Raw genomic sequence first — 11,738 nt, 5'->3', positions numbered from 1 at the left:
TATGCTCAAATCTGGACGAGCGCAGCGAAGAACTGAAGTCAAATTTAGAGCAAGAACTGCAGAAATCTTGGTAAATTAAAAAGTACAATAGTTAATACGTACCTAAGTAATAATTTTAAACGTAGAAAACTACGTAATAATTTTAAACGTAGAAAACTACGTAATAATTTTAAACGTAGAAAACTACGTAATAATTTTAAACGTAGAAAACTACGTAATAATTTTAAACGTAGAAAACTACGTAATAATTTTAAACGTAGAAAACTACGTAATAATTTTAAACGTAGAAAACTACGTAATAATTTTAAACGTAGAAAACTACAATAAACTGTTTACTTTCATGGTATAACATCCTTAATTTTAGAAAAGAATCAGTTCGTGTACGAACTGTTCAAAATATTCACGGACAACGACGATACATTGTCAGGTAAGAAGTTTAAGTCAAGTGTAAAGATAGTGGACGCTGACCAGCGCATGAAAGAACTGGAACTAGAGTTAGCGCAGACTAAATTATCATTGGTCGAAGCTGAATGTAACGTGCAAGATCTTGAACATCGTCTGTCGAACTTCATGTCAGCGGTAGCAGCTGAAGAAAGCAAGCCGTGGTTTAGAAGGTCTAAGGTAGGCACACCTTCAAGAAAATAATCTTGTGGTTGAGGAGAGATTGAAGAACAACTATGAACATGGGATGATAATTGTGTATATTGGTGGTATTTATTATCCAATGGTTCATCTAAGAAAAACAAACTGTACAGTAAAGTATACATTAAGTTATTTAATCTAATGACATGATTTAGGGTGAAATATACAGGTCGCTCTCGTTTAGCTTTGATCATTACATGTAAAATCTTTACTGAAATCAATCTTCTTCTATCGAAAGTCTCGATTTCAAAGCCCTAATATCATTCAATATTATAACATGGTTTTGGAAACAAGATTTTGATGTCTTATACTCAATAAAATGATTTCATAAAGAGTTGAAGATGTCACTTAAGAAATCTATCATGAAGAGACATATTGTCGAGTAAAACTGTTCACGAAAACTCTTCTCGCTATGATGAATTTTACTGACGTTTTCACTGTCTGAATTGTTCTTCTTGGTAGCCGTACGTTTGAATCTAGGTATACCACTTTCCCGACGGGAATGTAATCTGTAAAATACGATGGAGGTAAGACTTTACAACCATTTCCTTTACATATTGTGTTTACATACGATGGAGGTAGATTTTACAACCATTTCCCTTTCACATATGTGTTTATATACGATGGAGGTTTGATTTTACAACCATTTCCCTTTCACATATTGTGTTTACATACGATGGAGGTAAGACTTTACAACCATTTCCCTTTCACATATTGTGTTTACATACGATGGAGGTAAGATTTTACAACCATTTCCCTTTCACATATTGTGTTTACATACGATGGAGGTAAGATTTTACAACCATTTCCCTTTACATATTGTGTTTACATACGATGGAGGTAAGATTTTACAACCATTTCCCTTTCACATATTGTGTTTACATACGATGGAGGTAAGATTTTACAACCATTTCCTTTCACATATTGTGTTTACATACGATGGAGGTAAGATTTTACAACCATTTCCCTTTCACATATTGTGTTTACATAAGATGGAGGTTAGATTTTACAACCATTTCCCTTTCACATATTGTCTTTACATACGATGGAGGTAAGATTTTACAGCCATTTCCCTTTCACATATTGTCTTTACATATGTAAAGAGCCGTGCGACTTTGTTTCAAAGGAATTTCAACGTATGTGACGTTGCAGCAATGTATGTAGTTGACAATATTTGGAACTTAGTAATTTTGTGGTTTGGGTAAAGACAATTGTCAATCGCATTAAAGGACAATAATATACGTACTGTTTATGGCGCTTCTGAGTGAGATCAGGAACCGAGTTGGATAGACGTCTATTCAATAAACTTAATCTACTTTTCGTTTTATCTCTGTTTATCCCACTATCGTCGTTAACAGTCTGTTGAGGTTGGTTGATTGCATCATCTGAGATACTAATCTCCTTTGATTTTGCTAATGACGGTCGTTCTTGTACATCTTTCTCGCTATTATGAAAAATATGGTAAGAAATTCATTTCAGACATTTACTTATCATGAACAACATCTCTACAACGTACATCATGAATTTGGAGGGATGAGAAAAGATGCCATGATTGGGTTTACAACAAAAATATCGAATGCCGTTTACTGAACCATCGTTTTTGCCCATACTTGTGTCCAACTCTACTCCTATCCAAAGACTAAAGATACAAACATTATTTATTATAAATTGTCTAGTTACAACGGTCATTCCTACCACAACTTACCCGGATGAAAACTGTGTTTCACCAACATATCTAGTGATACCTCTTCTCCTGTTATCATTCAACATAACAAGTCTATCCCCGACCTAATTATAAACCATAAAGAAATATTTTATGGAGAAACATAAAAACCGTGAAAAATGAATTTCTACACCATTATGTGAACACCTTGATGTTCGTGTTTTCCTCTGTTTTCTGTGTAGGTTGAGGTGAAGGTGACCGGGAAGAAGAACGAGAGCCTGGTAACGAACCACTTGTCGAACGTTTGGAAGGTACGATACGTGTGAGGCTCGTGTTAAGTTTAACAGAGTTAGGTCGTGTTTTTATCGCATGATTATGTGGTTTCGGTATGGAGATTTTAGAAACAGGACAAAATAATCCTAAAAGACAACATTTATCATGTTGAATTAACCATACGAATGACAAACATAAATATTCTACTTTATACCGTGTTTTGGTTTACAGTGAAAGTAGTTTTTCCCGCCTACTGATCCATCGTTCTTTCCAACTGGATCGTTGAGTTCAACTCCAGCCCACTGACCTTTAGCGAAATCTGTACTGCCACAGTATCGTAATATACCCATCTAAAATAAAAAAAACTAAAACCTGTGACGTATGAACCTTGATGAAAACCTTTGACGTCTGAACCTTGATGAAAACCTGTGATGTGTGAACCTTGAAAAAAAATTGTGACGTCTGAACCCTGATGAAAACCTTTGACGTCTGAACTTTAATGAAAACCATCGACGTATGAACCTTGATGAAAACCTGTGACGTATGAACCCTGATGAAAACCTTTGACGTCTGAACTTTGATGAAAACCTTTGACGTCTGAACCTTGATGAAAACCTTTGACGTCTGAACTTTGATGAAAACCTTTGACGTATGAACCTTGATGAAAACCTTTGACGTATGAACCCTGATGAAAACCTGCGACGTCTGAACCTTGATGAAAACCTTTGACGTCTGAACCTTGATGAAAACCTTCGACGTCTGAACCTTGATGAAAACCTTTGACGTCTGAACCTTGATGAAAACCTTTGACGTCTGAACCTTGATGAAAACCTTTGACGTCTGAACCTTGATGAAAACCTTTGACGTCTGAACCTTGATGAAAACCTTTGACGTCTGAACTTTGATGAAAACCTTTGACGTATGAACCTTGATGAAAACCTTCGACGTCTGAACCTTGATGAAAACCTTTGACGTCTGAACCTTGATGAAAACCTTTGACGTCTGAACCTTGATGAAAACCTTTGACGTCTGAACCTTGATGAAAACCTTTGACGTCTGAACCTTGATGAAAACCTTTGACGTCTGAACTTTGATGAAAACCTTTGACGTATGAACCTTGATGAAAACCTTTGACGTATGAACCCTGATGAAAACCTGCGACGTATAAACCTTGATGAAAACCTTTGACGTATGAACCTTGATGAAAACCTGTGACGTATGAACCTTGATGAAAACCTGTGACGTCTGAACTTTGATGAAAACCTGTGATGTGTGAACTTTTAACAAAAACTGTGACTTGTGATTTCCTCACAAGAATTGTGTTAACAAACCTTAGTGCCACCAACTATAACGTGATCACCAATTTTCAATCCAATTATATCCGACATATTTACAGATGAATCCTGGCAACGATTGAGAAATATATAAAACGCTGTTGAAATCACGCGATGTGAGAACTAAGAAATGTTGTTCTAAGAAACTTACTGTAGCTGACTCCATCCCTGATTCACTACCACTTGTCTCGGCCTCATTTAGTAATCTTCTTAGTTTGTTGGCAATAACCAACGATGGCGAAGAACGCTCAAAAGTATTTGCTAAAAGGTGATTTCAATACCTTGTTACTACACTCATCAAACACGTAAATGTGTTATCACACTCAATCTGCTACGTTGGTGAGGTAAGCAACATACATAACACAACAGATGAGTTTACCTTCTGGGATTGTATTTAATGCTGTTCTATTCTGATCATCTTTGACAAATGCATTGGCGCCATGTTGCAGCTATTTGAAGAGTTAACAGTACATCATGACTGACATGAAATCTTTACATTACTCCAAGATGATTTTAAAATCGAATTAAATGAAAACCTAGCGACTTACCAAACACTTGGCAGAGTCCAAACACAGATTGCTCGCGGCTATATGAAGTATTGTTCCATTATCAAACCCAGAACTAGTGGCGTCAATATCTGAGAAGGCAAAAACGATCCACCATCACATTCATACAAATATATAAATTTTTAATATCCCCACCTCTACCACCGCTGGCTTTTAACAGTACTCTGATCACGGGCGCACAGTTAAAGAAAGCAGAATAATGTATGGGAAGCATGTCCGTCCATCGACATCTTATAGAAGGATCTGCTCCCTATAGTAAATCCATTATTTTATAACGTAACTCCGATACTAGAAGAAAACTTTAAAAAAAATGTGTTGTATCGATGAATAGATGAAACAATTGGCAATGTCGTGGATGTCAATAATAGCGTTCCAGTTACCTGAGAAATGAGCTCAGTAACCAAAGCAGTTGCATTATCAACATCACCAATACCCACTGTAAGAAAAAAACGTTTCTAAAGTACATTAAGCATACACAGGTATGCTAAAGTAATTTATCTCACCAGATCCAGATTTACAAGCATAATGAAGTAACGTCATGTCAGTTAAACCATCGCGATCATTGATACCTCCACCACGTCGTGTTATCTGAATGGTAAATACATTACGTCATCACCTTGGGTTATTTAATCTTCCCCATCTTATCTCTCTATCGCTTATTCTTTAGAAAATGGAGTATTTAAAGCGTGATTAACGTATCTAAGATCACAGAAATATGTATTCATCCAACCTCGTGAACAAATTTTTCCAAATTTTTTTGCACTTGCGGTACCCATTGTCTCACGATAGCGAATATTTCGGATATGGATGTGTCCTCCTGAAATTCGTGGTAAAAGCTCAATGGGAATCATAAATTACGGTTCTACAACGGTAGTTTTAGATTTCCTACGTGGGAGTAATGTAATCATAAAGAAAATAGCGACATCGTTTACCATTTTTATGAGCACTGGGTAAATATTTTACTGGTAAATTTTTTAAAGAATTATCACACATAAATTCCTCCATTTCAAAGTTGTGTACTGTTTAGGAAGTGAAGAATTATTTTCAGCGAGAACACTTCAAGGAGATGCACAACGAAGGTTAGTATAAAATGTCTTTTAAGTGTAGAAATGAAAAGTTGTTGTAAAAATGTTGTCAGCATTGTACATACTTTGACAAAATCTCCATACAACCTTCACAGTCTGGATCAAAAATGTTGGTTCATTTTTGGGCACTGAAAGAAAAGCTCTTCATTGAATGGAGGGAAGATAAAGGGTGTCCTAACCAGTAGCATTTTGCTTCCTTAATCAAGTAAATACAAAAACTAAATCTGATTCTCATTGGATAATTAAATCATTTAAATGTCGATTCCTGAATTAAATACAGCCCCTATCTTCCTTATGAATATCTATTTACTATATAATTATTAACCTGTTATTTAGCAAACCAAAAGTAAGCACCCGAAATGACAATGTTCTATCATAGCAACTGAGATCTAAATACATATTTATTTCTTTAAGAAAATAACATGAAAAAAATACAACACCTTATCACAAGTAGGAAAATCAGTGATCGGATGAACAACTGATGTCCTCCTCTATAACAAACATTAAGTGCAGGTATATTGGTAAAAACAGGTTGTGTACAAATTCAGCATACACAAGTCTCGGGATATGACAAAAGAAGGCAGACATGAAATTTTACATCAAGCATTTTGCCATAAATTCAAGACATGATGCACCTATGACACATACATTTATTATACAAAATATTTAGCAAAAGTGATGGTGTTTCATAGCATTTTATCATTATGACAACTAAAATATACTTCAATTTCATGATTTAAGTTCATGACCTAGTTTCATGTATAAGTTCACAAGAAGTTATCTTGTAAAGAAATAATTTCAAATTACCCGCTACATAAATACATTATAGGAACAATGATGTATTTGAGTCATTTCACGATGCGTATGAATGTTTACAAACCTTTTCTGGCATTCTTGTAAGTTTTAGTGTTCTACAAAGTAATTTTAGGTAAATAAGTTACAACAAAACAGTGTTTTTTCTTTGACGAAAAGAAATTCATAATAGTTTATTAGTTCTTTTATGACAACTTTAAATGATCTGCGTTGTTTACAGAAGTCTGAGAACTAATTATCTCACACAGTGATCTCTAAAGGCTGAGACACACTGTCGCTGTCGCTATGTCGTTACCGCGCAGCGACGGGATTGCGCGGTTACAAAGCCGTGTCGCTGTGTCGTTTCAACACAGCCAGCGAATTCGCTGGAGCACATGAAATCGCTGTGTCGCTAGGACAAATTTTCAAAATGGCGTCACTAGAAGAAGCACTTATAAATTCTTTTCGCGCGTATCCTGCTCTTTACGACATGTCTTTAAAAGACTATAAAGATGAAAAATTGAAGGCAAATATCTGGAAAAAGATAGCCGAAGAAATGCGTGCAATCGGTTTTGATTTCTCAGGTAAATAGTCATTTCGCAAAACATGTTTTCTTATCTCACAATATTTTTTGTCAGTATCGTCTGACCCAGTCAAATAAATATTTATTTTTCTCTTATTAAGCAAACGAACTAAAAGATAAAATGAAAAATTTGCGAGACACATATAGGCGATGCAAAAAGAAGCATGATGCAGCTATCAAATCTGGTGCTCCTGCTTCCTCAACACCAAACTGGGAGTTTTGGTCTATTTTGACCTGGCTGGATGATTTCGCAAAACGACGCCAGTATGTAATTTTTGAAATTACACTATGACTTTCTAATAACAATGTAGGCAAAAATAAGCTATTTCTATGAGTAATTGATCATTTTATTCATAGGACAATCTCGAATGTTGTTATCCCTGTGGAAGACCAACTTACGTCTTCTCAAATCCAGGAAGACTCTGAGGAGATAGCTGAGAGTGTGCTTGCTGACAGTTCATCAAGCCAATCAACAAATTTGTCCAGCACATCTGAAATTGTACGATGCAAGGAGAGGAAGGCTGAAGACATGTCACCATATCAAACAAAGTTGATTGGGTATCTAGAAACTCTTCACAAAAAACAAGTTGAAGAGCCAGAGAGTCAAGATGAATATGACTTTTTCGGAAAGAGTGTTGCTGAGCAAATTAGGAAGCTACCTACTCCATATGCTAGGGCTAAAGCCAAGAAGGAGATTCAGGATGTTCTTTTTAAGCTGGAGTTTCCAGAAAATTAGTTTGAGGTTTTTTAAGTGTTTCTGTTACAATCATTATTTTCAAATAAAAAAAAAACTAACAAAATAAACCGACTCTTTTCCAAATATTCTATTTATGTTATGATGTACGAAGGACATAATCCACTTGCCAAGATAACTCTCCTTCAGATGACATAAAATAACATGCAAAATCTTCTCTTACTCTAAGAGCTGCTTTTGTTTGGTTTCTAGAGCTCTGAGCAATGGGTTGAAGAGTAGCTTTTTCCATCTCAGCTCTCCAACTCCCTTCATTTATTTGGCCATTTTCATCCACTGTATCTGTGGAGCCAGGAGGTGTGTAACTTGCTGCAGATTGCTTTGCAGAAAGTTGTGAAGAACACATATAGCTTTAGTCAATTTGACCATGTTGTTTGGCTCAGCAACAATAGCAGTTTTCAAGATTCTCCACTTGGAAACCATGATGCCTACAAATATTGACATAATCAAATTATGAAGTATTGATATATACAACAATGTTTTTATTTGAGTTTACCAAATGTATTTTCAATTGTCCTTCTAGCTCTTGATAATCTGTAATTGAATACTTTTTGCTACACAGTCCAAAGATTTACCAGGATATGGTCGCATAATCCATGTCTTCAATGGAAAAGCCTCATCCCCAACAATGCAATATGGCATCTTCTTGCCATCATTTATCAGAGGTCTGGGGTCTGGTAACTGGACTTTTCCTTTAAAAAATTGCACTTTATGTATATATACAAAATATATATGTTTTGCATTTTAAGATCAATTACATGTGCATACCATTTAGGAATGCTGATCCAAATGTTGTATTTTCGAAGACTCCAGAGTCACTCCACCGGCCAGATTCTCCAACATCAACATACACAAACTGATAATGGGCATCACACATTGCCATCAGCACAATGGAATGAAACTTTTTGTAATTGAAGAATGCTGAGCCAGAGTTTCTAGGAGCCTGAATTGCAATATGTTTCCCATCCAAAGCACCAATACAATTTGGAAAATTCCAGACAGTAGAGAATCTATTTCAATTGAAAAACTAGGTCACAAACAGTAAAGAAACTTTGTTTCAAGCTCAGGAACTCACTCCGTGCAATAAATCAACATGATAATGAGATAGAAACTCACCCTTGCTCAATACCCTGCCATTCTAATGCACTCGATGGTGCTTTTAAATACATTGGCATAAGTACAGACCACAAAACCTCACATGTATCGTATATTATGCTGCGAACTGTACTTAAACCACGACGATATGCAAAGGCCACTGACTGAGGCGAATCTCCTGTTGCCAGTCTACGCAAAGTGATGGCTAGCCTTTCTCCTGGTGAAACTGACTGCAAATGAGTATTTTGCCTTCTTAATGAAGGACCAACTAAGCTCAAAAGGAAATCAAAGGTCATTTGATTCATTCTGAAGTAAATAAAGAATTGTTCTTCGTCATTCCTCAATTCTTGAACTAAGTTTCCAAAGTCACCTTGTTCGCGTTGTCGTCGGTTGATATCTCTCACCCAGCAGCGCCTCTTACGAACTACCCGTCGGTTTTGTTTGTTTTCTTCCTCGTCCAACTCGTTTAAAACAATTGCTATTAATATATCTCGTAAGTTCTGGTTCGACGCCATACTGAAATGAACCGCCAAATTCGTATTTCCCGCTAAAATTCTCTCTAGGGGGACTGGTACGTGCTTAAAATCAAGTCGCTTTGCCTGTTGCGCTAGCGACAGTGTGTCTGTCATCATTTTTCGTGTCGCTTCGTCGCTCTGTCGTTTCACCGTAACGACCAAGCGACAGCGACAGTGTGTCTCGGGCTTTAGATAGCACAGAAAGCAATCTAAATTGGCTATCTTCCGCATTTTAAAATTTAGAACTCTGAGTAATACCCATTTAGAATGAGCGAAACGGGTGTAAATTGTCAGTGAGGAGAGTTTTCATCGAGTATTTTCGGGAGAAAGACGAATGCGACTCTGCGGACATTACGTCATTCGAGTGTGATAGTGTGATGTTGTGTGATGTATCACAATATTGCTAGCCAAAGTAGCAAAAAATATATCGCGCATCAGATGAAAACGTAAGAATTCACCATATTATAGATATTGCTGTTCAAAAGGAATGGAATCATTGTATCATTGTGTATTAAATTAGGCAAATTTTAACTACAATTAAGTTATTATTTATTCTACCTTGATATACAGCGTGTAAAAAGAAGAAATCCGAGACTCTGGAGAAAGTTCTGAATGATGGTTTAGCCTTGTTGGCGAAAGAAAAAGGATCAAAATGTCGGGGGAAAAAGCCTTCTCATTTTTGCATAGTGCAAGTTGGTTGTAAGAGGTTGACCCACACGCCTTACCGCTGCCGTCAAGGATCAATTAAGCAAAATGGTAATGTTGATATTTAGTATTTATATTAAAATTTACTATCTTCAGTAGTATGTTGAGATTGTTGTTCTTGTTTGCAATTTTATGCTAAATAATATGTAGTATGCGTGTGTAACTACATCATGCTATGAAATTTTGTACTTGAAATATTGACTGTACAATTTTGCTGCTTTAAATCATATATGGCTCAAACAATTTTGTCCAGTGTCCTTAGCAGATTTGACTATTTAGTTTCTTATGGGTAAGCAGAAAGACAACTGAGTAAACTGTCATTACATTACCATGCATGGTTGTACCTAAAACTGTTACAGGTCAATGTTGTTTAAGTTAGGTACTGTATAAGAAATTGCATTGTAAATTTATATTAGATAACCAGCAGTATGATAGCTCTGTGGCTGATGACTTTCAAGTAAATGATGAGCACAAGCAAACAGACGTTGATATTGGTAAGCATCAATGTATGTGTATAATATTAAGTTAAATGTAATAGATTTGTCTAATGATTGCTCATGCTTGAAATGCTTTTGGTAAAAGTAATAATTGCATTTGAAATCAATAATTGCAATAATTTGTTGAAATGCATGTATGTAGCTCTATCCACTTTGATATTGAGCACCTTTATTTGAAATTGTCTTAGATCATATACCGTCTCATTTAATCAGAAATTGTCCACAACAAGCTCACTCAGCTAACAATTTTTAATTTCTTTACTGGTTAAATATTTTATAATATAAGTCATTATTGTTTTGTAGAGCTAGAGAATCTTATATTTGAATGCAGAGGACTTTTGGCTTCAGAGAAAGAGGATGCCAAGAAATGGTCTGATCGCATGGAAGAGCTTCATTCTCTTTGGGAAAATAATAGATCTACCATATTCGAAACCTTGATCCAATGTGAATCAGTTGATAAAGGCACACCATGCTTCAATTGTAGGGAATCTCCAGGCTTGATAAAGTGTCATCAGTGTGGTAGTAACTGGCCAGTCTGTGTTGAATGTGATAGGAAAATTCATGAAAGAAAGCCATTCCATGATAGACATGGGTGGATGGGTAATCATTTCAGACCACTTCAGCCATCACATTCATTGGATAAAAATGGACAAATAATTGAAGTTGGTATGTCATGTAAATATGGTAAAAGTATGTTAAATGTCATATGCACTATGCTAACTGATGTCAAAATCAACCTACATATGTAGCTACTTATAGGTATATAATTTGGGGTGATATAATTCTATTATTTATACAAAAAGGTTTTATCTCCCAGTCTAATGATGAAAATTTATTATATTTGTTTCTTAGATTGCTATGTTTCTTTGCATCCTGTCAAAAGTTTTGTCATGGCTGCTCTAGAAAATCAACCTTTCACTCCGTGCCCAGTAAGGACATGATGACTATTTGTACAACACAAGGTAATGTACAAAGTATTTTATACTTGCAATGTTGAACATGCAAAATTTTGTGTTTGCTCCAATAAAATGTAATCTTATTGAACCGACAACTGTTGACATTAATCTTTAAACATTTTTTATTTCCTTCTTCATCAGTGTTGTGAAGGACTACTATATAATTTACTCATTAATTTACTGTAGTATTCTTCTTACATACTGTAATAGTTACATGTATACAGTAAACTGCCATCCTATGTACATAATGTCTTTTTAGTTATCATGTTTATTAATCTTTT

General features: G+C 35.5%; 3 protein-coding genes across 3 annotated transcripts; 2 read left to right on the top strand and 1 right to left on the bottom strand.

The window, feature by feature from the left end:
• Positions 1-967: 967 nt before the first annotated feature.
• Positions 968-6,455, bottom strand: LOC124459316 (CAP-Gly domain-containing linker protein 3-like). The gene is made up of 16 exons (XM_047008804.1): positions 6,444-6,455; positions 6,004-6,054; positions 5,209-5,295; positions 4,982-5,066; positions 4,859-4,914; positions 4,614-4,728; positions 4,461-4,549; positions 4,292-4,361; positions 4,064-4,173; positions 3,910-3,981; positions 2,793-2,928; positions 2,513-2,724; positions 2,348-2,430; positions 2,159-2,281; positions 1,889-2,086; positions 968-1,151 (listed from the first exon to the last, which is right to left on the bottom strand). Exons 1-16 carry the CDS (start codon positions 6,453-6,455, stop codon positions 968-970), a joined length of 1,683 nt encoding a protein of 560 aa, XP_046864760.1.
• Positions 6,456-6,785: 330 nt separating this feature from the next.
• Positions 6,786-7,674, top strand: LOC124459315. The gene is made up of 3 exons (XM_047008803.1): positions 6,786-6,939; positions 7,040-7,202; positions 7,296-7,674. The coding sequence occupies exons 1-3, from the start codon at positions 6,786-6,788 to the stop codon at positions 7,672-7,674; spliced, it is 696 nt and encodes a 231-aa protein (XP_046864759.1).
• Positions 7,675-9,566: 1,892 nt separating this feature from the next.
• Positions 9,567-11,430, top strand: LOC124459314 (the record flags this gene model as incomplete). The annotated part of the gene is made up of 5 exons (XM_047008802.1): positions 9,567-9,588; positions 9,870-10,055; positions 10,421-10,498; positions 10,805-11,167; positions 11,354-11,430. Coding segments are annotated over exons 1-5 (726 nt in total), but the record flags the coding sequence as incomplete, so codon positions are not given.
• Positions 11,431-11,738: the final 308 nt, after the last annotated feature.

This window comes from Xenia sp. Carnegie-2017, unplaced genomic scaffold (assembly GCF_021976095.1).
Source record: "Xenia sp. Carnegie-2017 unplaced genomic scaffold, XeniaSp_v1 HiC_scaffold_72, whole genome shotgun sequence".
Classification (NCBI taxonomy): domain Eukaryota; kingdom Metazoa; phylum Cnidaria; class Anthozoa; order Malacalcyonacea; family Xeniidae; genus Xenia; species Xenia sp. Carnegie-2017.
This window is presented reverse-complemented; position numbering and strand designations above follow the sequence as displayed.

Bases quoted from the DNA above. Each gene is read 5' to 3' on its own strand.
- LOC124459316 (XM_047008804.1), bottom strand. The intron at 5,067-5,208 runs GTTGGATGAATA...TTTACCATTCAG, and splicing joins TGGAAAAATTTGTTCACGAG to ATAACACGACGTGGTGGAGG. The intron at 4,915-4,981 runs GTGAGATAAATT...TTTTTCTTACAG, and splicing joins TGCTTGTAAATCTGGATCTG to TGGGTATTGGTGATGTTGAT.
- LOC124459315 (XM_047008803.1), top strand. From the start codon at position 6,786: ATGGCGTCACTAGAAGAAGCACTTATAAATTCTTTTCGCGCGTATCCT. The intron at 6,940-7,039 runs GTAAATAGTCAT...TCTCTTATTAAG, and splicing joins AATCGGTTTTGATTTCTCAG to CAAACGAACTAAAAGATAAA. The intron at 7,203-7,295 runs GTATGTAATTTT...TTTTATTCATAG, and splicing joins GATTTCGCAAAACGACGCCA to GACAATCTCGAATGTTGTTA.